General features: G+C 41.2%; 3 protein-coding genes across 3 annotated transcripts in view; 1 reads left to right on the top strand and 2 right to left on the bottom strand.

Moving 5' to 3' along the window:
* Window positions 1-490: 490 nt before the first annotated feature.
* Window positions 491-8,604, bottom strand: casp9.S (caspase 9 S homeolog). The gene is given in 9 exon segments (NM_001085566.1): window positions 491-754; window positions 2,249-2,358; window positions 2,564-2,743; window positions 3,005-3,152; window positions 3,234-3,323; window positions 4,500-4,676; window positions 5,877-5,938; window positions 7,165-7,372; window positions 8,467-8,604. Coding segments are annotated over 9 exon segments (1,200 nt in total). The 5' UTR covers window positions 8,599-8,604; the 3' UTR covers window positions 491-661.
* Window positions 8,605-8,809: 205 nt separating this feature from the next.
* Window positions 8,810-14,223, top strand: tmem147.S (transmembrane protein 147 S homeolog). Its single transcript, NM_001093058.1, is given in 7 exon segments — window positions 8,810-8,919; window positions 8,996-9,065; window positions 12,172-12,237; window positions 12,374-12,510; window positions 12,999-13,083; window positions 13,760-13,881; window positions 13,976-14,223. Coding segments are annotated over 7 exon segments (678 nt in total). The 5' UTR covers window positions 8,810-8,842; the 3' UTR covers window positions 14,097-14,223.
* Window positions 14,224-16,125: 1,902 nt separating this feature from the next.
* The window catches only part of atp4a.S (ATPase H+/K+ transporting subunit alpha S homeolog), a 16,735-nt gene continuing 8,124 nt past the window's right edge, over window positions 16,126-24,736 (bottom strand). The window contains 17 exon segments of the mRNA NM_001142361.1: window positions 16,126-16,529; window positions 16,968-17,059; window positions 17,259-17,360; window positions 17,663-17,796; window positions 18,023-18,168; window positions 18,997-19,120; window positions 19,497-19,651; window positions 19,897-20,065; window positions 20,216-20,366; window positions 20,757-20,893; window positions 21,140-21,315; window positions 21,542-21,734; window positions 21,990-22,124; window positions 22,705-22,814; window positions 23,136-23,334; window positions 23,711-23,979; window positions 24,389-24,506. Coding sequence (NP_001135833.1) covers window positions 16,501-16,529; window positions 16,968-17,059; window positions 17,259-17,360; window positions 17,663-17,796; window positions 18,023-18,168; window positions 18,997-19,120; window positions 19,497-19,651; window positions 19,897-20,065; window positions 20,216-20,366; window positions 20,757-20,893; window positions 21,140-21,315; window positions 21,542-21,734; window positions 21,990-22,124; window positions 22,705-22,814; window positions 23,136-23,334; window positions 23,711-23,979; window positions 24,389-24,506 — 2,439 coding nt within the window. The 3' untranslated portion in view covers window positions 16,126-16,500.

Here is a 24,736-nt window from a genome sequence, read left to right as displayed (position 1 = left end):
GCCCTTTAAAAGCTGGCTCCCGAAACAACTGAATTTACGTTAATGTTAACCCCCCACCCGGCCACTCACTTGTACAAACATCTATGGTTAAGTGCTTACAATTACTACAATTCCCAGAATACCCTTCACCTACTTAAATCACATATGTGTATGGCTAATTTTCACTGCAGTTTTGCTCTGAAGAGACAAGGGATCTGGGGATATTTTCCTTAATTCACAGTATATTCACAGTATATTCAGTATAATCAAGGCTGGACTTTCACTACTCAGCCAACGCAATTCAATTCCACGGGATTGGTGCACTGTGATCACCTGACTTCACAGGTTCCCATTAGGGATGCACTGAATCGACTTTTTGGGATGTGCCCGAATCCCCGAATCCTTCGTGAAAGATTCGGGCGAATAATGAACCAAAACCTAATTTGCATATGCAAATTAGGGGCAGGAAAGGAAAAGGTGGGAAAAAAATGTTTTTCACTTCCTTGTTTTGTGACAAAAAGTCACGTGATTTCCCTTCCCATGCCTAATTTACATATGCAAATTAGGATTCAGATTCTACTGGGCAGAAGGATTCGGCCGAATCCTGCTGAAAAAGGCCGAATCCTTGCCGTATCCCGAACCGAATCCTGGATTTGGTGCATCCCTAGTTCCCATGTAGCATTCAATCCGTCTTAAAGTAAAATCGCTTCCGAAGGAAATTAAAGTATCCAGGGATTTGTTTGTAGGTTCCTTTGCTTGAAACTCCATCGGCGACCTGATTAGAAAACAGACAAGTCAGAAGTTTAGGAGCCAAATATTTGGCTGTGCCCCCCCAGAGCACTTTTTAAAATATAAATTCTAGTAAATTATTTGGATTATTTAAGAAACACTGGTAATATAGAAGATTTGTGCTTTGTTATCACATTGTTGCAATGTCATGACTTTAATGTTTTGACAGACTATTATACAGCACCCTAATTTGCACACAGCCACTTAAGATTTTTAAAATAAAATCGGACTTTTAAAAAAACACAAATTTTTCGGAATTTATTAAACCCAGAGGATGGAAAAGTCAGAATCAGAAAATCCGGCATCTCAGACCTGCCGCAAAGCAAATTTTCGGGAAATAAATATAATAAATATATATAATAAACAAGCGTAAAAAAACCCAGGCGGATTTGATCAGAGTTTGCAGCAGAAAATCGGACTTTGATAAATAACTCCCTATTTGTTATACTTGATAAAAGTCCTATTGAGGGCCGAAACGTTGGACACGGATCGATTGAATGACTGCTGGTCTCTATTAACAAGTGTACAGGTGAAATATGTATAGTTTTATGGAGTTTGCAAACTTCAGAATCAATCAGCAGTATCACATTGCATTGCATTGCAGTAGCAAGAACTATAATAATAATAATAATATAATAAATGAATAATATACTTTATTGAAACAAATCCAAAATGGGTAAATACATCTTCCTACTTCCACTTGAAAATTCTACAAATTACCTACAACTTTGCATTTTACAGTATCTTTTTTTTCCCCACAAATCCTTTGATACAAAAGCAAAAACATCATAAATATGAATGGGGTCTGCAGTTTGAGGGCCAATTTGCATAAGATTATCAAATACAGAATGCAGTAAAATCACAAAACAAATCGAAACAAATGAAATCAATGAAATAAAAAAAACTATATATTTATACAGGAGACTCTATTTTATCCCAATAATCCAATTTTTTAAAACGGATTTCCTTTTTCTGTGTAATAATAAAACAGTAACTTGTACTTGATCCCAACTAAGATATAATTAATCCTTATTGGAGGCAAAACCAGCCTATTGGGTTTATTAAATGTTTATATGAGTTTCTAGTAGGGTTTGAGGTATGTATGGTGTAGATATCAGGGTATGAAGCAATCTGTTATCCAAAAAGCCCCAGGTTCTAGAGCATTCTGGATATAATATATATAAAATGCATAGAGATGGTGAGCAAAACCCACTAGTCTTACTGGGTAAATAGATAGGTGGTTATGTTACACATCCAGTCACTCCAGCCTTTATACATTACATTTTTTGATAACTAACTATATTAGATACATTTTTTATTTTGCACAGCCTATTTATTTACCCAGTTTTTATTTTTATACTGAACAATTCCTTTAAAATGCGGATATAAATGCTGATATTTCCAGCACTGCTGGAGATGTAACAGACAGTTGGCTTATAAAGAATTATTACAGTTGGCAGTATAAATGTGAGGCACTTACCATCACTAGAAGGGACTGTAGGTCATCTGCAGCTGCATGTTCTGCAAGGACACTGTCCAGCACCTCTACATACCACGATCCTGTGTGCTTATCCCTCCATGACACGTAGCCTGATAGGAAGTTAATTAAAAAATAAATAAATAGATAAAAATTATAATATATATATATATATATATATATATATATATATATATATATATATATATATATATATATATATATATTTATAAAATATACAAGTGCAAGTTTGTCTTAAAACAATGTCTGTCCTAGCACCAGTAGCACCAGAAGCACCAGCACAGACTGAGCATTTACCTGGGAAAGTGGAATAAGACACCAAGATATCACTGGGAGTGGGAATATTGGACACAGCATCCACTTCATCCCTGTCACCTTCCCCAGAGAAAACAGGGGTGGCATCAGACTGCAGGGAAGTAGAAGTGGGGCTCAGTGGTGGGGTATCGGAAGTCACCTCACATCCTTTGTCTTTCTGATCTGCATAGAGAAAAAAGAAGTACAGTCAAACCTCAATTTTCCATCCTCTGATTTTAAGTTTTTCCTCATTTTACATTGTTGTTTTGTGGTCCCACCTATATATTATGTATAATACATTTCCCTGATTTGACCCCACTTTTCCTGAAAACAAGTAAAATGGGAGTTCTACTGTACACCAAAAATAGTTTGGACAACAGGATGAAACCATACCCATCTGATTGGACAATGCCAGAAATAACCAATATCTCCCTGAGAATTTACCTCCGCCGCAGGCTTGGATGATGAAAATTTTGGGCTTTCCACGCAGACTGGGGCATTTGGAACCATTGAAGTAGCTCACGATTCTCTCTACGGGAATTCGTATTCCATCTGTTCCATAAACCCCTCCTGGGAACTGAATGTGCCGGGTCTAGATTGGAAACAGTTGTGTTGGGTCACAGTCATACTATAATTAGTTCCTCGAGGAGAAACATCATCAATGAACCCTCACCTCACAGCCATGGGACAGGATCACCACCAGGCAGCAGTCCTGCAGGCTGTGGTCTTGGTCAGCAAGTGCCTGCAGATGATCATGCATGGCCTGCAAGCAAAGGAAACAGGACGTTTTAAAGGAGAACTAAACCCTAAAATTAAATGTGGCTAAAAGTGCCATATTTTATATAGTGAGCTTATTGCACGAGGCTAAAGTTTCAGCTTGTCAATAGCAGCAATGATCCAGGACTTCACACTTGTCACAGGGGGTCACCATCTTGGAAAGTGTCTGTGACACTCACATGCTCAGTGGGCTCTGATTGGCTGTTGAGAAGCTAAGCTTAGGGCTCGTCACTAATTATCCAGCAGAAAATCAGCTTCCCTGGCTGTAATATAAGATGATGCTACAGGTTTGCTGATTATTCAATTCTGATGCTAATTGCACTGGTTTCTGTGCTGCCATGTAGTAATTATGTGTATTAAAGGAAAACTATACCCCCAAAATGAATACTTAAGCAACAGATAGTTTATATCAAATTGAATGACATATTAAAGAATCTTACCAAACTGGAATATATATTTACATAAATATTGCCCTTTTACATCTCTTGCCTTGAACCACCATTTCGTGACTCTATCGGTGCTGCCTCAGAGATCACCTGACCAGAAATACTACAACACTAACTGTAACAGGAAGAAGTGAGGAAGCAAAAGACACAACTCTGTCTGTTAATTGGCTCATGTGACCTTACATGTGGTTTGTATGTGTACACAGTGAATCTTACGATCTCAGGGGGCGGCCCTTATTTTTTAAAATGGCAATTTTCTATTTATGATTACCCAATGGCACATACTACTAAAAAAGTATATTATTATGATAATGGTTCATTTACATGAAGCAGGGTTTTACACATGAGCTGTTTTACTCAGTATCTTTTAATAGAGACCTACATTGTTTGGCGGGTATAGTTTTCCTTTAATTACTAATCAGCCTTATATTGTGACATTTCTATTCTATGTGTACTGTATATTGTGAGTGGCTCCCTAAGCTCAGTAAGTGACAGCAGCACAGAGCATGTGCAGTGAATCAGCAGAAAAGAAGATGGGGAGCTACTGGGGCATCTTTGGAGACACAGATCTTTACTGCTAAAGGGCTGTGGTTGCCTTGGGCTGGTACAGAAGCACAAAACATCATGTACAACATTTCTACCTACTTCTTTAGTTAGGATTTAGTTCTCCAGGTTCCAGGTTTAATCAAAGAGAAGGAGGTGTGTCCCACACGTACCTGCCCCGTCAGATTATCCTTCACCGTGACCTCAAAGTGAAAGGAGCGCATTCTGTTGGCCAGCTTGTCCCGGTCTATGTCTGACCCAGTTCTGGTGGATAATCCAGTGCATTCATGGAAATTCATGTTGTTAATAATGAGGCAGAATCCAATGGGGTCCGATGACATGGGATAATCCTGAAAGGTTTATTTAGTAGACTTAAGGTATGAAGATCCAAATTACGGAGAGATCTATTATCCATACAACCCCAGGTCCCACACATCCTGGATAACAGGTCCCATACCTGTATTATTATTTTTAAAATCAAATAATACTCAACAATGTACACTTTTGAAATGCCTTGCTGGGTTCACTATGGAGGATTGGGATGCTGGGTTGCTAGGCACTAATTTCAATTACATGCCAATCATTCTCAATATAGTGTCAGTATCAGTAAAAAGAAGCAACAGACTTACTAGCTCTATGGGGTTATGTACTAACAGGCAATGAGTTTGCACACCTGCAGAAACCCATAGCAACCAATCAGCAGGTAGCATTTACTGGTCACCTGTTGAAAAGCAGACTGCATTGACTGTTATGGGTTACCCATACTGCTATGGAAAAATATAGTTCTCGTTATTAAAGGGGTCGTTCACCTTTAAGTTAGCTTTTAGTATGTTATAGAATTGCCAATTCTTAGCAACTAAACAATTGGTCTTCATTAATTATTTGTTATAGTTTTTTTTTAATTATTTGTCTTTTTCTTGCTCTTTCCAGCTTTCAAATGGAGGTCGCTGACCCCATCTAAAAACAAATGCTCTGTAAGGCTACAATTTTATTGTTATTGCTACTTATTAGGGACGCAACGAATCCATTTTGGATTCGGCCGAACCCCTAAATCCTTCATGAAAGATTCGGCCAAATACCGAACTGAATCCTTATTTGTTAGGGCGTGGGAAGGGGAAAACATTTTTTACTTCCTTGTTTTGTGACAAAAAGTCATGCGATTTCCCTCCCCACCCCTAATATGCATATGCAAATTAGCATTCGGTTTGGCCGGGCTGAAGGATTCGGCCGAATCCGAATCATGCTGAAAAAGGCAGAAACCTGGATTCGGTGAATCCCTACTATTTATTATTACTCATATTTTTATTCAGGCCTCTCCTATTCATATTCTAGTCTCTTATTCAAATCAGTGCATGGTTGCAAAGGTAATATGGACCCTAGCAACCAGACTTCAGAAACTGCAAACTGGGGAGCTGCCGAATAAAAAGCTAAATAACTCGAAAATTGCAAGTAATAAAAAATGAAGACCAATTGCAAATTGTTTCAGAATATCCCTCTCTACTTCATACTAAACAACCCCTATTCAATAATGATAATGTAAGAAAAGTGACCTTGTCTTTGTCCAGGGTTCCTTTTCTACTTCTGATCTCTCTTGCAGGATACTCAGCAGGCTCTAAAGAAATGGGAAACAGTAACAGTGAAACAGATGACACAAATTATGTAGCAACCAACCTGCAATGACTTGGCTCTTATGCAACAACGTTTAGTATCTTCAGCCACCAGACTTCTGCTAGAGATGCTCGGAGCTGCAGTTCTCAAAAGGATAAGGCCGATCTTCCCTTCCAGATGATCACTGAACAAATATTTACACTAAAAACCTATGTTTTTGTAAAACTTCTGCCAGGCCAACAATAGAGCTGTCCAACTGGACCGACCAGATTTGTCCCTGCAAGCAGGGGGGTAACTACATAGGAAGCAGACCCTGTAGCTGCAGGGGGGCCCAGGAGGTATAGGGGGCCCCATGAGGCCCAAATAATAGGCAATTTCAATATATATATCGGTAAAACAGGGTAACCTCTGGATATGTTGGTGAATTTGCCGTGGGCCCAGTAACCCCTGACTGCAAGGGATTTTTATAGCTGGGCAAAAGACTAGGTGACTATAATTACCCATGCAGCCCACTCAGCAAAATACTATGAATGGCCAATCAGTGTTTAATAAAATTTTTGATTTAAGAAGATTCTAGTCGACACATTTTGAGCCCAGACATGGACATTATTTGTCAATGGACGCCCAGCTTTAAGGGGGTGGTTTGCCTTTAAGTTACCTTTTAGTATGTTATAGAATGGCTAATTCTAAGCAACTTTTCTAATGGTCTTCATTGCTTATTTTTTAAGTTGATTTGCCTTTTCTTCTGACTCTTTCCAGCTTTCAAATAGGGGTCACTGACCCCATCTAAACACAAATACTCTGTAAGGCAACAAATGTATTGTTATTGCTTCTTTGTATTACTCATCTTTCTTTTCAGGCCTCTCCTATTCATATTCCAGTCTCTTGTTAAGATCAATGTATAGTTGCTAAGGTAATTTGGACCCTAGCAACCAGATGGCTGAAATTGCAAACTGGAGAGCTGCTGAATAAAAAGCTAAATAACTCTAAAACCACAAATAATAAAAAATGAAAACCAATCGCAAATTGTCTCAGAATCTCTACATTTTACTAAAAGTTAACTCAAAGGAGAACAACCCCTTTAAAAATAAATATTTTTTTCCTTCTACAGCTCTGTGGAGAATTAGTAAATTAGTTGTTCCATCAGAATATAGAATACATACAGCTTGCCTTCTAACACTAAACACAGATACAGATAAGTTATACATTGAGTTTATCTTTACAACGCACCCGCTTTGGGTAGAGGTTTCAGCACTGGGCTTGGAGTTGTTGGAATGGGCTGTAAGACCCGTGTGCCACTGTCTGATTGGAGGAAATCTGCCAGATCATGCTGAGCAGTCTCCTTTAGGCACAGCAGAAAGAGAGGGAATGCCTGGCTCCCACGTGTTTCCAGCTCTACCAGCAGCTTCCGGGCCTGGTCCCTCCGTGTCCCTTCTCTCTAAGAAAAATACAATAGAGTTATTATTATATCCTCATTCAACTCCCTTGCTTCTTACAATATCTCCCCCTCACTTAACTCCCTTCCTACACCCTGGTCCCCACATTAGCTCTCCCCTTCTAGCCCACTTCCTCCACTAATGTCTCTTCTATTAATAACTCTAATAACTGCTCCCCTTCCCTACCTACCACTAACTGCTCCCCTTCCCTACCTACCATTAATACACCCAAATTCTCCCCTTCCCTCCCTACCATCAATTAGGGTTGCCACCTTTGCCAGAGGCTAAACCCAAATAAAGGAGGCAGGGCAGATAGCATTGGGGGGTGGGGCAGTGATGTGGGCATGATGACATCAGAGGAAAGCACAATGATGTCAGTGGAGTTATGATGCCGGGTGGGGTCAGTGCATCACTTAGATGCAAATGGCTTGATTTCTGTTCAGTTTTCTGAATGTTTTTGAACAGTCAGGCCTTTGAAAAAATGGAGATGTCCAGCTGAAAACCACAGGTGTGTCAACCCTATCTCTGAGTGTTTCATGTGTCAAATGATACACAACGTTTTGGGAGCTGGCCCCTTCGTCAGCCCCTGAAACATTGTGTATCATTTGACACATTAAACACTCAGGGGTTAATCCCCTTTTGCATTTCCTCCTGTGCGCCGGTTCTTCATTCGTTGTTCCCAGTGGATTCAGGGAAGTGCAGTCTCCCTAGAGAACTGAGCAAAGGATAATGTTTATTCAGGAAGGCCTGGGTGTGTGTGTGCAACCCTATCAAGTCACATGACTTGGGGCAGCTGGGAAATTGACAAAATGTCTAGCCCCATGTCAGATTTCAAAATTGAATATAAAAAAATCTGTTTGCTCTTTTGAGAAATGGATTTCAGTGCAGAATTCTGCTGGAGCAGCACTTTAATACACCCAAATTCTCCCTTTCCCTCCCTACTATTGATACCCCCAAACTTCTCCCCATCCCTCCCACCAATACCTCAATTAACCCCTCCCCTTCCTTCACTCCCACCCACTAATACCTCCATTAACTTCCCCCCTCCCTAGTTTCTCCGAGTTCCGCTTCTTTCCCCCAGTCACAGTCTGGTCACCTGGATCTCCTCTATCATGTCATTGCTGAAGACTCCTCTCTCCACCAGGAGATCCCACAGCTCTTTAACCTGAAGAGACTGGACCAAACGGACCCGATTCCGCCTCAAAATATCCCTTAATTCCTGCTCCATCTCGAGCCCTTTTGTTTATCCGCCCGTCATTCACTAGCCGCTTCCGTAAACAGCCTCAGCCCGGCTAGCGCATGCGCAGTACAAATAGAAGTAATCTGTATTAATGCGCAGGCGCGGAATGCTTTGAGGCAGCGCTGTTTGATGACGTGTATTCTGTGCGCTGCCCATACTCGCTCGCACTTGTCTCCGGCAGGGCCAGTCATTGAGTGACAGCGGATCCCGGGGAGCCGGCGGCGGAGGCGCAATGACTCTCTTTCACTTCGGCAACTGTTTCGCCCTGGCCTATTTCCCCTACTTCATTACGTACAAGTGCAGCGGCCTGTCAGTATCTGCCGGGGGAGCGGGTGGGTTTGTGAGAAATCACATGAACAACCTTTAATCTCTGTGTCTGTTACAGCTCCGAGTACAACGCCTTCTGGAGGTGCGTCCAGGCCGGGGCCACTTACCTGTGTGTGCAGCTGTGTAAGGTGAGTCATGTGATGTATGTCAGGCAATTGATTTGTTCCTCACTGGGGACAGAGACACGTTCTACCTAAGGTCACCATTCTACCATTATTCTGCCCCTACTGCCCCTAAAGTGGAACCTTCCTAATCCTGTCACGTGCTACTGCTGCTCGCCCTGATCCACATCACTAATCCCCTGATCAGTCTCCAGTCCCTCTGCTCTAGCTCAGTGGCTTCCTTCCAGCTCTCAGATGGGGGTCACTGACCCTGGCAACCTTAAAACTGTTACTGTGTGATGCTACAATGTTATTGACCCTGTGTATTTCCTATCTTTTCCATGGCATGGTTACTGGGGCAAATAAGACCCTAGCAACCAGCTGCTGACATTCCCAGTCTTCAAGTTGGGTTGCGGGTCTCATCTAAATTTCATATCTTATGTAATATTGTCTATGTTTTACTCCTTTTTAAAGTTTTACAAAATGTGTTTCTGTCCCAGCCCACATTTGATGACGTCACTTCCAGTTTGCAGCACCATCACTTCCTGTTTGATGGTGGTCGGGGGGTTGTGAATAAGGCAGTTGCGGGTCCAGGTTGGGTAATGGATCAAAGTTGGTTTGGGTCGTGTCCGGGTCTTAGAAATTGGTTCCGCACAGGACTCTATGGCATGATCCTTCCATAGGCTGAAGTCCTGTTTTCATTTGTAATCGGCCTATGGAGGGATCACACCACCCTCAGCGTCACTGAAACAACCGCAGAAGAACCATTAGCCGTAGTCGAAGGGTCGCCTTCACAATGGTTCACAGGGCTGGGGCAGCTTTCGGAGGTAAATATTTAGAGTGCGGCACCTCTTTGATACGGACACATTCCTATGATTTATATAAGAATGTGTCAGTATCGCTTTAACTCTCAACAGGGGGAGGATTATGAATATTGTGAAGCAAAGGCAACTCTAGAACTCCCACAGGCTGGGCATCTCACCCTTTAAAAGTCTTTGTGTTCACTCATAACATGTCTCAGCGAGTGAAGAGCAACTACACAATCAGATTTTCATCTTTCTATATGAGATTTAGTACTGGTGTGAGGTTTCTCATGTCTCACAAGTGCCACATGCTTGTTCCATAGTTAGTTTGTGTAGAAGAAGTTGACTCTGTTTAGAAAATCAGTCATCAGATTTCTGTAAACTTTCTGATTACTAAGGCAAGTGTAACTCTGTGTGGGCTCTAGGGGCCAAGGAATGAGTCTGACTAGGTTATCAGGGGTTGAGAAGAATTTGGCTTCTGAGGCTAAGAGATGAGTGAACCTTGACTGTGTACCTGAGGACAAATTTGGTTGATCCCATGCCATATTAAATGGAGGCAAGCTTGACTGGCTCCCTGGGCTGCACAGAGATATGGTAAATCTGGCTGCGCCCCAGGCTGTGCTTTGACAGGTTTCGAGTGAATATGAATCTGTCTGGGACCTGGGGTTTATAGGACAAGGAAAGTTAAAATAAAGGAGTAGGCTAAAAATGTTGTAGATTATGTTTTGGGCTTATGTACCAGCCGAAGGCAACAACAGCCCTTTAGCAGGGAAGATCTGTGTCTCCTAAAATGCCCCAGTAGCTCCCCATCTTCTTTTCTGTTGATTTACTGCACATGCAAAGACAAAAAAATAGAATCCCATTTTTACTTTCTTTAATGAATAAAAAACCTATCTCCAGTATAATTAAATTAAAAAATGTGTACTGTTTTTATAAGAAACCTGACTGTATGCAGTGAAATTCTCCCTTCATTTACTGCTGTGGATAGGAATTGTCAGACGGTCCCTAACTGCTCTGCAGGGAAACAATCATACTTATGTACAGCAGGGGGAGCCCCCGCCTTACTTCCCAGCCATGCAGAACTCAAGCAGCTTTGTTTGTTTCCCTGTAGAGCAGTCGGCGACTGTGTAGAGATTTGTGTTGGATTTTATTTTTGCCTTTACATCCCCTTTACTGTTTCCAACTCCAGCTGCAGGGACAAAGATCATGGAGCCAGATTTAAACAGATAAACTGGGATTCTATTTGGAGGATTATTTTGCTGTAGCCACTGGTTCTGCAGAGTTGGAGAAAGTTTATATTAAACAATACAAAAACTATAAAATCCACATTAGATTACATGACAACACAGGACCCAGTGCAGTCTGTATATTCTGATTATTAATCAGTCTTGTTGTATCGGCTTCTGGCAGATATTATTTGACTTGTGCTGTTTTGATCATTTATGACGATCCCTAAGCAGCCCAGATCACACTGAGCATGTGCACAGTCTTGGTCTTGCAAAGATGTATAACAAAGTTACAAGATGGTGACCCCCTGTGGCCAACTTGGAAGCATAAATCATTTGTTTGATTAGGCTTGTGGTGCAGTAAGTTTATGTTTAGTGTACAAAATACAGCATTTCTAGCCTTATTCTATTTAAGACTTCACACTCCCTTTAAGGCTGATTAGTAATTAATACATATAATTACTATATGGCAGTGCAATTAGCATCAGAATTGAATAATCAGCAAACCTGTAGCATCAGCTTATATTACAGCCAGGGAAGCTCATTTTCTGCTGGATAATTAGTGACGAGCCCTAAGCTTAGCTTCTCAACAGCCAATCAGAGCCCACTGAGCATGTGAGTGTCACAGACACTTTCCAAGATGGTGACCCCCTGTGACAAGTTTGAAGTCCTGGATCATTGCTGCTATTGACAAGCTCAAACTTAAGCCTCGTGCAATAAGTTCACTATATAAAATATGACATTTAAGGTCTATTCAATTCTATGGACCCCTGGGACTGATGGGACCATTGGTGCCTAGAATAAAGTTTTGGGAAGGTTGACTGGCCCCCTGGGGCTACACCAAGTAAGGATAAATGAGGCTGGGACCTAAGGCTACACCATGTGGATGAAAGTCTGGGTGGGCCCCTTACTGGATTGATCAAGGACACCTTTTGGTAAAACTATACTCCCTGAGCATTGGAATGTGAATGATTCTTATATGGGGCCAGGAGTCATTTTCCAACATTTAGAGACTGAACTGTGACTTATTTTGTAGAGAAGTGATTCCCTTTTCTCTTTTATGACCATGAGCGATTAATGCTTTGTCTCCCTGTGATGTTCCAGATGTTGTTTCTTGCAACGTTTTTCCCTACTTGGGAGGGGGCTGCTGGTGCCTATGACTTTATTGGGGTAAGTAAAAAAAAACTGCATTTTAAAACAACCCCTAATTCATGTTGGAGCTGAGATCCTTTGAGACAGTAACTTAAATGCACATGTTAAATATGATACAGATTCACTTGCTTACGATTGTTTCCTTTATGTGCAGGAGTTTATGAAGGCCACAGTCGACCTCGCAGACTTGCTGGGGCTGCATTTAGTTATGTCCCGAAATGCAGGAAAAGGCGAGTACAAGATCATGGTAGCGGCTATGGGCTGGGCCACTGCTGAACTTGTCATGTCGAGGTAAGAGGCTGGTGTGCACGGCCCACTGCAGTACATTTCTTTATTCAATTATAGATTTTGACTAGTGATAGGCGAATTCGATGCGAAATTGTGCAATTTGCCGACGGCTAATAAATTCGTGAAACGGCGAATTTTTCGGGGTAGCGATACACCGCAAATTCGCCCATCACTAATTTTGACCATTAAAACAGTATTTTAAATATACTGTATTTTTTGTTCCTTTCTTAAACTTTCACACTTGAGGAACTTGACTATTAAGCGCCCTAAAGGGAAATTAGATTGTACCTAATGAATCATTTTCTAATAGCAAAAATAGCACATTTTCGGGAAATGACTTTTTAGTTTCTACTTTTTACTGTTTTATTACAGTTTAGGTTGTGCGTTTAAATACAATACTTTTTCCATGCTCCTTTACTTTTAATCTAATTCCGTTATGTGCTGCAGACTCAAGTGATTAGCCACATATACAAACTCCCTCTTTATCACAGGTGTCTCCCGCTGTGGGTCGGAGCAAGAGGGATAGAGTTTGACTGGAAATACATTCAGATGAGCATCGACTCCAACATCAGCTTGGTAAGAAGTCCCTCATAGGAAGCTGCTTCTTTGTAGGTGGCCCCTTCCAATCACAGGCTGTCATGGGAAAACGTGGGGTTTTTTTTTTGGGTTTTTTTTTTAAACGCATAAGTTAATAGTGCTGCTCAGCAGACTTCTGCACTGAAATCCATTTTTTAAAAGACATGGGGCTAGACATATTGTCAGTTTCCCAGAAGCCCCCAGTCATGTGACTTCTGCTCTGATAAACTTCAGTCACTCTTTACTGCTGTACTGAAAGTTGGAGTGATATCACCCCCTCCGTTTCCCCCCCAGCAGCCAATGGGAAGGTAACCAGATAGCAGCTCCCTAACACCAGATAACAGCTGCCTGGTAGATCTAAGAACAGCACTCAATAGTAAAATCCAGGTCCCACTGAGACCCATTCAGTTACATTGAGTAGGAGAAACAACAGCCTGCCAGAAAGCAGTTCCATCCTAAAGTGCTGGCTCTTTCTGAAATCACATGACCAGGCAAAATGAGCTGAGATGCACCTACACACCAATATTACAACTAAATACACTTGCTGGTTCAGGAATGACATTTTATATTGTACAGTGAATTATTTGCAGTGTAAACAATGTCATTTAGAAATAAAAACGACACCATAAAAATCATGTCAGAATCACTTTAACCTCGGGATTTGTGGCTGTTGTAGGTACATTACATGGCTGTAGCTGCTCTCGTCTGGATGTGGACTCGCTACGACCTCCCCACACATTATCGGCTGCCTGTGACTGTGTTGCTGGGACTCAGCATGTATAAAGCCTTCCTTATGGAGTAAGCACTTCCTTCCTCAACCACTTCCTCTATATAATTCTGAGTATCTCCTCAGTGATGCATTTTATAATCTCTTTCTTTTCCCTCCCTGCAGCTGTTTTGTACACATGTTTATCATGGGGAGCTGGACGGCGCTTCTCCTGAAAGCCGTGATCACCGGGGTCCTGTCTCTAAGCTGCTTGACCCTCTTTGTCAGTCTCGTTCATGGAAACTAAGCCTGTTATTGTACAGCACCTCCTTCCCTCGCGGCTGCAGATATACTGGTCACTGGACTTGACATGCATTTTTGACGTAAATTAATTTTGTACAAACTTTATATGGAATAAAGAAGTGGACCACAAACCAGATTATTGTTTTTTGTGTATTTTGGGGATCGAGCAAACTGCAGGGACTTTATGTAGAAATGACTGCCGATAAATGTCAGACAGAGCCCAAACATATCGGCACATAATGTGCATCTTCACTTCATAAAGGCCCATGGCACACCAGACTTGAACTTGCACCAACACCTGCAAGCTCTAAATATGGCTGCCTGCTATAGATGCCCCAAAAATGCTCAAATATTTATTTGCACCAATCACATTCCTTTCATTGCTGGGGCTGCCGGCCATTGACACGTTGACAGGCACTTCAGTTGCAGGAGCACCTTTGTGGGCAAATTAGGGTTTATGTAAATCAAATAAAAATTGAATTTGCTGGGAGTTTTAATACAGGTATGGGATCCGATATGCGTAAACCCATTATCCATTCAGAATTAAGGAAAAGTTATCTTCCATAGACTCAATTTTATCTAAATAAGCAGCATTTTTAAAAATTATTTCCTTTTTGTGTAATAATAAAACAGTCGCTTGTACTTGATCCCAACTAAGATATAATTAATCCTTATTGGAGGCAAAATCAGCTTATTGGGTTTAGTTAGGTTTTTTTTTTTTATTAAAGTCTGTTTTTTTTCTGATTGTATTTTTAATGGGAAAAAACACTATTTTTTCGTAGAAAACAAAAACCTCCAATTTTTCGTGATTTATTAAACCCCGATGCTGTTAAAAGTCAGAATAAAAAATATATTCCAACCTCCCGAGTTCATGTAGAAGTCAATGGCAGATGTCTCAAAGATATCCTGATTTGCGATGCGGTATTCAGTTGTCAAAGCAAAAAGTCGCTGTATTCTGATTTTCTTTTCCAGATTTTATAGATTTTTTTTCCTGCACAAGAAATTTTCAGGAACATTTTTTGATAAATAGGGGTAAATAATCTGTGCAGATTTGGTGAGAAAGTTTCGGATTTTGATAACCCCTTTAATGTTTACATTATTTTATAGTATATTTATGGTATGAAGGTCCAAACTATGGAAAGATCCTTTATCTGGAAAACCCCAGGTCCCGAGCATTCTACATAACCGGTCCTATACCTGTACTTGATCCCAACTGAGATATAATTAATCCTTACTGAATGCAAAACCAGCCTTTTGGGTTTATTTCATGTTTATATGATTTTCTAGTATGAAGATCCAAATTACGGAAAGATTTGTTATTTGTTAAACCCCAGGTCCCATACCTGTACTATTCTTGGCCAAAAATAATTTTTTCCCCCGGTTACAATTATTTGCAACTCGCACATACAAACATTTGCGTGTAGTAAGACTCGCCAAATGTCATCACGGTTTACTCCAGTCCCCCATACTAGTCGGGATACCACCTGTCACTTTGTACAATCATTGGTTCTCACCCCTGATTGGTTGGAGTTGCCTGGTATCCTGATGATGTGGCAAGATGCATTTGGTTGGAGCCTTCTGATCCTCTCCTTTACATTAACCAAAAGCAACTGTCGTTTTCTACCTCAACCCTTTAACTGTGTGGCAGATACAAGTGGCATTAAATGTTGCTGGCCAAAGGGGTTTTCCCAAAGCCTTACTTGTGCAACAAATACTACTTTATATATTTATAGAAAAGCTGTTGTTAGGTTGTGTGGAAACCAAAATATGGCTACAGGTAATTTGTGTAATATGTTTTCTTCCTTGCCCCCCTCTTTACGTTTTTCTGTGGCGCCCATGGGCACCTTATTAGTGATATATAGTAAATCAAAAAAGAATATGTTAATCCTCTTTTTATTTTATTCCTACATTGCACATTTATATCACAAAATAAACACAGAACATTGTGATTTTCATGTAATAATTTATTAGAATAGCTCCATAACATCCATTGGACACTTCAGAAATAATACAATATATGAAGAGTGTAGGCTCCTGTCCTGTTTCCTTGCCCAGAGATACTCAACATCACATTCTGGGCTGTGGTTAAGGCTTACGTGTATAAACAGACATTTGCTGGATTAATTATCCTCATGTGAAAGACTATTAGCTAATAAGGCTTAGGCTAAGTCAGTATGGCAGCAGGCCCAATCTGTACAGTATATAATATAGAGAAACACACAAACAATACCATCTCTAAAATCAATATTCCCCTCCATAAAAAGAAAATTTGTTGATCATTCAAAAAGTTTGGTTATTCTTGGCACAAATCCTAGATGGCAAAAATTGTGCATTTTGACTCTGGGGAAGATAGTGAGGCTATGTGTCTGCGGAGAGGAGAAGAGGCAGCAAAGGTTGGAGAAATACGTTTAATAATACATCTCCTTGTCAAACCAACCTGGGGAGAGAAAAGAGGTTTTGTCAGTTCCCACACTGTTTCTTTTTTATGTTCATAAGAGGCAGCGGTAATCCATCTAATTTAAAATCATTAACGATTGGATACACGGCAGCAATCTGATCAATGGCATTGTGGGTAATTGTATGCAAACAACTGGAGTGGGGGGCTGATGCTTGGCATGCTGGGAATATGTCTGGTTCCACATTTTATTTATAAATGACATCCCTGCTCATTCTGTTGACAAACCTTTCCCTCTATACAACATAAATTCATTGGAGTGTATGGTCTAGCACCCTAATTTTAGCTGAGACATACAGTACTGCAATAGTTTAAAGAAAGAGGAGACAGGGAACTGAAGCAGCATGCCATAAGTTCGACCTCCTTGTAAAATAACAAAAGTACCAATATAATAATTTTTACTCTCCCAAAATTACTCACTTCCTGGGTGTCGGCGTACTCCAAGCTTACGGATCTCATCATAAACAAAGATCAAGATTCCAAACGGAACAGGTACGAGCCACCACTGGAACCTGTGAAATGGAAAATATTAATATTAAAAAAGTGACCCAATCAAATGAAGCTGTGGCCATTAAAGTGCTAGAGCATATTCCTGGCACCCAATAGAATTGGTGTTTTGCTTATTGAATTTAGGGAGGCCCTGGACCTCCAAAGGTGGCCTGAACCAAAAAAGTCCTTTCTTTTGGTTGTCTAGCTCATCCTTACACTTACCGAATGGGCATAAAGTTGAAGACATTTGGCATCCCAGGACAGTAGCAAAGGAAATTACCAAGACACAACTGAAAAACGATGGCAATGACCAAAACCTTATTTCTGTAATAGAAGAGAAATGTGCAGTTGTGATTTATTAATTACAGTTCTGCCAGGTTTGGTTTATGACTTAAAGGGTAACCTTCTTGAAATGTGGTTTAGTATACATTTCTCAAATGAATATACCAAGCAGTACAGAAGGGTGCTATTAAAAAGAAGGGACAGTAAAAAAGAAAGTGAAACCCTAATTCATCTTCACTCTATGATGAAATAAAGTCTTCTAATAGTCCAGACCACGACCATAACTATCTGTTCATGGTTTCTGCAGCCAGAAAGGGAAAAGCTGATGGAGGGCAGGGATTTACCTAAAGAATCCTTGCTGGAAGACAGAGAGACGCCTGGTCTTTCTGATGAGGACATCTGAGATCTGACAAATCTCAATACTGATGAAGAAGACAGTGTAACAGTTGTATTGCTGGTACAGACGTTGGCTGAAGGTCTGCAAGGTAAATCATCATTGTTATAGTAAACATCCCTACTGTGCCCCATGCTCAACTCTCATGGGTCTACATGGAGAACATCAAACGAGTAATCATGGTGGAAACACAAAAGAATTTTATTGTGGTCTGGCTTTACCAAAATGTCCCTTTACAAGCACATATGTAATACTAAACGTGGATGAGGGACCCCACAGTTGAATCCCCTTGGATAAGCTGTGAACTTACCCACTCTTGCCCATAACTGTCTTGCAGATCCTGTAAATGCTGATTTTCCCAGTGAGAGCGAAGGCCCAGCACATAAGCAGGGAACCAGCCTTCTTGGGCCATCACAGTGAAATAATCCACAAAACCAGCGAAGGACTGTATGATACCTGTGCAAAGAAAGACAGGTGTTCTGGATGGAGTTGCGGTTAAACCCTTAGAGGAGTATTTCAGAATAACCAATTTAATTTGCATTGTCTTGAGTTGGGCTAGATATACCTATGGCCTCATATATGGGGCACTGAAGCTGAGAGCCCTTTACTGATGCTATGTAGGTCGTGTGGTGGGACATATTGCGCTGATTGATTGTTTTTGACCTTGGACCAATGATCAAGTAGCAGTAGTAGTCTGGCTTCTGAGCAGAGGTTTGAAATTTCCAATTTGCAAACAGAGGGACTGCTGGGTAGGCACTAAGGAAATATAAAAATCATATATTGTTCTAGAAGAGCAGTGCTTAGTGAGCATTTGGTTTTTGGAAATAGAACTACGGTCTGTCATGGATTCTCCTTTAGGGTAAGGGCACACCTGGCGATTTGGGGAGATTTAGTCGCCTCGTCTTTGCTTCTCCCTAAACGCCTTCCCTCTGTCTTGCGCCGGCTATAATGAAAAGTCGCCTGCGTCATGGTACAAGTGGCACTTCGTATTCAAAAGTCGCCGAAGTTTTTCCTCGTGAGGCAACTTCGGAATACGAAGTGCCGCGTGTGCCATGCCGCAGGCGACTTTCTTTATAGCCGGCGCAAAACAGAGGGAAGGTGTTCGGGGAGATTAAATCTCCCCAAATCGCTAGGTGTGCCCTTACCCTTACAAAGTCCCCTCTGGCTGTTTGCACATTATCCAATTAGGATGGGCCCTGATAATGGCCCAGGATGGGCTCCTGCTGGCAGCTTCCAAGAGTGCATGGAGCCAGATTATCCTCCCCAGAATGCCTTGCCACCTACCAATTTGGAAGTAAGAATACACAGCCAGAGCTTCATTCACCAAACGATCCCGGCGGGGGTTCCTTGGCTTAAGATGCATAATGTCACTTTCTGCCTTCTCGTAGGCCAGGGAGACTGAAGGGAACTGAATGGAAACAGAGAGAGATATGTACTTAACATATAACCCTATTTCAAAACTATGATTCATTGCTTAGAATGGTGTTGAATTAAATGTTCTGCAACCCCCTCCTGTACTACAGGGATTGATAAAACATCCTGGGAGAGGATTACACACCCAATAAATCCGTAATTCCTTCTCTAGACGGTGTAAGTAAAAGCCAATTATCTGGGGAGCAGGGATTCTGAGAAAGTACTCTATATACTTAATTAAGGGTCAAATGTGCCCCATTTATAACACAAATAATGTCTAAATATCAGGAATAAAAATTCATATCTAAACTGGAAACCAGCTGAAGTCAACAATACATTGCAGAGACCCTTCTTGTTGCTTATCTACTCACAATGTCTGTGCACAGCTCAATGAAAAGGATGGTAATGCACCCCAGGGGTAGAGGAACACTTGCTGTGATGTAGATGAGATATGGGGCCAGTTCAGGGATGTTTTTGGTCAGGGTGTACGCAATGGACTTCTTAAGGTTGTCAAAGATGAGACGCCCTGGGAGGCAAGCACACATGTCATTTATGTATACAGTATATGGTCAAGAACAACTGTAAGTCTAAGGAATATCCCATTTTAACTTCATGGCATCACAGCTTCCATACTCTGCCAAATGAATGCATCTCAAGGTCCATGGAAGCAACTAAAGGCCAATGTGTTTGACCATCCTGCTTTAAAACCAAGATAAAGTGCAGAACATCCAGATGGGGATTCCAGAGATCCTATTCTATTCCAGAACTCACCTTGTTCCACCCCAGTCACAATGGATGCAAAGTTGTCATCCAACAAAATCATGTCCGCTGCATTCTTGGCAGCATCAGATCCAGCAATGCCCATAGCCACGCCAATGTCAGCTTTCTTTAAGGCAGGAGAGTCATTGACACCATCACCAGTGACTGCCACAATGGCCCCCTAAGCAAAGAACGAGGAGCTTAGCTTGTACTAACTTTACTGATTTGCATCTTAACTAAAATATTGATAAAATATTGATCTCCGTTATATATATATAATGTTCTTCAAATCTTCTGTATTTTCATTTAATTAGTTATTTTATGTTTGTACCAGTTTCTGGCAACTCTCCACAATGATGAGCTTCTGTTGAGGGGAGGTCCGGGCAAACACCATCTCAGGATGCAACTTGAGAGCTTCTACTAGCTCCTCACTGGACATTTCCTTCAACTGGCCACCATTAATGACACAGGCACGGGCATCACTGCAGAGACACATGTGACATCACTTAAGGTGCATGTACTTTGGTTTTACATATGGATAAAAATGCAAGTTGTGGCTTTGCCTTGATCTAGTTGAGTTGTTGCCACAACCCTACTTGACTAACTACATTGCCTTTAACCAAGTAAAAACATATTTGCACTGCATCTGAACTGTTGAGAGGTAAGTCCTGAGACTCCTGACTATACCATGGGGCCAACCATGACCATGAACAGGTTTGTCCTTCTTTTGGAAGAGTTTAATCAATATACGACCTGCATCCTCCAGTTAATATTGCATTACTGCTCCCTATAACCCTCTTCAGCTCTCTGCTGACCCAGCACGTATGTAACCATTCCTAGGAATGTTTATTCCACCAGTTTAATGGCAATACCGTTTGTTAACTTGCTCCACAGGAATGCGCAGGCGGGCTGCAATGTCTTCCACTGTCTCGCTACCCTCAGAGATGATACCCACACTTGCAGCAATGGCTTTGGCTGTGATTGGATGGTCTCCAGTAACCATGATAACCTGAAGAACAAACAAACCAACCAAAACTCATTTTACAACTTGATCATCGGAGGGAATATTTATGGAGGAGATACTGGAACAGATTACGGAAGAACTGATCCAGAGTAGGGAAGCCAATGTGATACATTAGGAATTTGCTAAAGCTTTAGATCTATTGTAGGAGTTATAGGTGGTCTATTCTGGAGAGCCAGTACATATTTGTAGATGTTAATATGAAATATTAGCCAAGAATTCCCCTTGCCATACCCTGATTCCAGCAGTCCGGCACTTCATGACAGCATCGGGCACAGTGGCACGTGGTGGGTCAATCATGGAAATTAATCCAGCAAAGCACAAGTCGTTGGTGGGGAAATTCATTTCTTCTGTGTCAAAGTTAAAACCTCTGGGATATTCTTTCTCATTCAGGTAAAGGTGGCAAAAACCTAAAATAAATGACAATTTATGGATTCACAGTATGAAATTTTGTTTCTAGATTATCTAAATTGGTGCTTGGGCCAATGATCATACTTATAAATGATCAGCTCAGTTTGATAACCAATATCTTTTAATGGGCAATTTTACTTGTCAAATCTGCATCTCTTCTGCAAACAAATTATATTTTTGTTTTTTTTAATAGGGGTTAGGCGTTTCCTACAATACCCTCCTTACCCAGCACTCTTTCTCCTAGGCCTCCCAAGTCCATGTAAGCTGTCTGGAAAGCCTCCTTCCACTGCTCATCCAGAGGCAGTTCCTGCCCTTTTATCATGATGGTAGAGCATCTTTCTAGGATACGTTCTGGGGCTCCCTTCATCACCAACAGATAACGGAGATCTAACGGATCCTGCAGCTCATGAATAGACAGCTGTGGGAGGACACAAAATAAATTACTCAAACAACTACCCTTGGTGGCCCAATTGTCATAAACCATGACTCTGCCAAGTTATTAGTGGCCGTTGCAGCAACTGGATCATAAAACATAGGCTCACCCCAATTTTTCAGTAAATTCATAATGGACAGGCCCATGTTTCAGGGTACAGTTCTGATAAACTGCGGAACTGGCGCCTCATCATTATTGTTTCATACAAATGTCTCTGTACCTTAGTGAAACAAGACTCACTTGGAATTTGTTGGTTGAGTTGAAGGGCACCTCTGTCACCTTCTTAAATCGTTCTCTGTACTCCATGACGTTGCCGACTGTGATCTCTGAGAACTTCACGAGAGCTGTCTCAGAAGCGTCTCCAATCACAATTCTCTGTAAGATCATATGACTTGTTATTGCATGCCGATCAAGTGCCTGAAGGCAATGCTTATACACCGTGTATTTATATATGTAAAGGTTAATAAATGCATTTACAACACTTTTTCATATAAGGACACTGCCTAAAATTAACTGAAGTATAACCTAAAGCAGGCCCAGACTAGGATTCAGAATAGTACCTGGCATTTCAAGTGCACAAAGGCCCAAACAGCCCCCCCCCAGTCTTCTAAATTAAGACATTTTACAGAAGCCCCTCTGCCATTTGCCAGAATCCCCAAATTGCTTACCCAGACCTGACTTAAAGGCTTTGTCCATTTAGGCAACTTGGGCCCTTAATCATAAAACTCTATAGTGTCGGCAACAAGGGAGACTGTCCAAAAGATTTGTTCAAAAGGGTAAAATTATACCATTTTGCCATTGTGTTGACATTTGATGGAGCTCATTCTAATAGATTATTTGAATCTGTCTAGTTCATTTGGATCTGACCAAACCAGATAAAAATATAAGAATTTCTTGTAGATAACTGCAGAATGTAATTTCTCTCGGTATGACCATATTTTTCTGGTTGCCTTACTTTTGGAACTGGAATTCCATCCTGTCCAGATTTAAAAAATGCTCTGTTGCAGAGACTAACAACCTTGCTCAGGGCTCTCCATGTATCTGAAGTCTGATCAAAACTTTGACCTAAAAAAGAAAAAAACACATTAATGACATTATCATTAAAATGAAAATCATATTATGCATAAATGATTATGGTTGTTGCTAATATCTCAGTGTAGGGTGTTAAAAGATTATACCAGACAAACCCTAATCCTAAGGAACCAACACTAATGTAGATGGAACAGGAAGTATTGCGGGTAATTTCTCCATTAATCTAATCTGCCACCCTAGTCCTTCTCAGATAAATCTTCACATGCCTTAGGGTTGGAAAACAAGATGGAATCCTAGACATTTTATGAACCATTTATGCCCAACAGAAATCAAATGGCACCTCCTCAGCTTTACCTGACTGATCTTCAGTGGTGTCAGCTGAGTGGATCTGGTTGTCAAACCACAAGTGGGAGACAGTCATCCGGTTCTGAGTCAAAGTCCCAGTCTTGTCAGAACAGATCACAGATGTTGAACCCAAGGTTTCCACAGCTTCCAGGTTCTTGACCACGCAATTCTTCCTGGCCAGACGCTTGGCAGTCAGTGACAGACACACCTGTCCGGGCAAAAACAAGGGATGAGAAAGAAACCCTTGGGCCAACTGGCTTCTTTTGTCAAAACATTTTAAGGAACTGTGTTCTTTGCGTTCCATTTATTTTCAATATTTTTTGTGGTCTGAACTAGAAGAACAAGAATGCTTCCGTGTGCAGAAGTGGAATCAAGAAATATAGACAACTTGTTACGGTGCTGGTCGTACTGTGCATTACCTTGTGTAAAGTTAGAAGGTTGGACTTGATAACTTGTTGGATAATCACCAAACTGCAACCTAGGTAACCAAGTAACTAACGCACATTCGAATATATATAATGCACATCAAATATAAAACCACAATAACTGCATTAGAGTGATAGTGCAGAGATTGGAAGCCTCACCGTGACCGTAGCCAGCAGACCCTCAGGGACATAAGCTACCACAATAGCCATAAAGAAGACCATGGCCCTTAGGAATGGATAACCGATCACCATGGCAACAACGAAGAAGGTGGCCCCGAAGAAGATGGCAAGTCCAGCGATGATGTCCACAAAGTGCTCAATCTCTATAGCGATGGGAGTCTTCTCATTTCCCACACCGGATGCCAGGGTTGCAATTCGTCCAATGATGGTGCGGTCTCCTGTGTTGATAATGATTCCTGTGGCAGTGCCTGGGTAGAAGGAAGCATGAATTTAGTAAAAAGCGTAACGTCTTTGGTTTGGAAAATGGTAACCGCAATCATACAGTCCCCTGCTGCTCTTCTTACCAGTCTAACTGGTCTATTCTGTCTCCAGTGCTAACAGAGCCTCTTCTCCAGTAGAGCATAATGCATGTCTCATCAAAGCTCTTAAATATAATGTGTATGTTGATATATAGATATATTTATGCTAACACCTGAAATTCATACAAACTGCTTCCTATCTCCTCCTGGATAGATCAACACCATTGTAACTAAAAACCAGCAGAAACAAGAACTGATCATCTTTCCTCCTGAACCTGCCCATAGTTGCCCCTGTACTAGAACCAGCAATGCAATGCTTGTTAATTAACTCATTTATTATTGCAGCTGATAGCCTTACCCTCCAGGCACATGGTGGAAAAGAATGCAATGTTTCTTGTCTCGAGGGGACTCTCGTGAGTATATTCTGGGGATCGAGTCTGGGGTTCTGACTCCCCTGTCAGAGATGAATTATCAACCTATATGAATATAAACAAAGAAATGGTATATACAAACACTGAATATAAGCAGCGGTCCTGTCCTGCTTTATGGCAGCTGAGATTCTAGCTATCTGTATAACAGAACATTCTGTCCCAGTGGCTGCACAGATCCTATCTGATCCCCATTGTAAGCAGCAGTCCTGTCCTGCTTTATGGCAGCTGAGATTCTAGCTATCTGTATAACAGAACATTCTGTCCCAGTGGCTGCA

The sequence above is a fragment of the Xenopus laevis genome, chromosome 7S (genome assembly GCF_017654675.1).
Source record: "Xenopus laevis strain J_2021 chromosome 7S, Xenopus_laevis_v10.1, whole genome shotgun sequence".
Taxonomy (NCBI): domain Eukaryota; kingdom Metazoa; phylum Chordata; class Amphibia; order Anura; family Pipidae; genus Xenopus; species Xenopus laevis.
The sequence above is the reverse complement of the archived record's forward strand: the minus strand, read 5'-3'. Positions and strand labels throughout refer to the sequence as shown.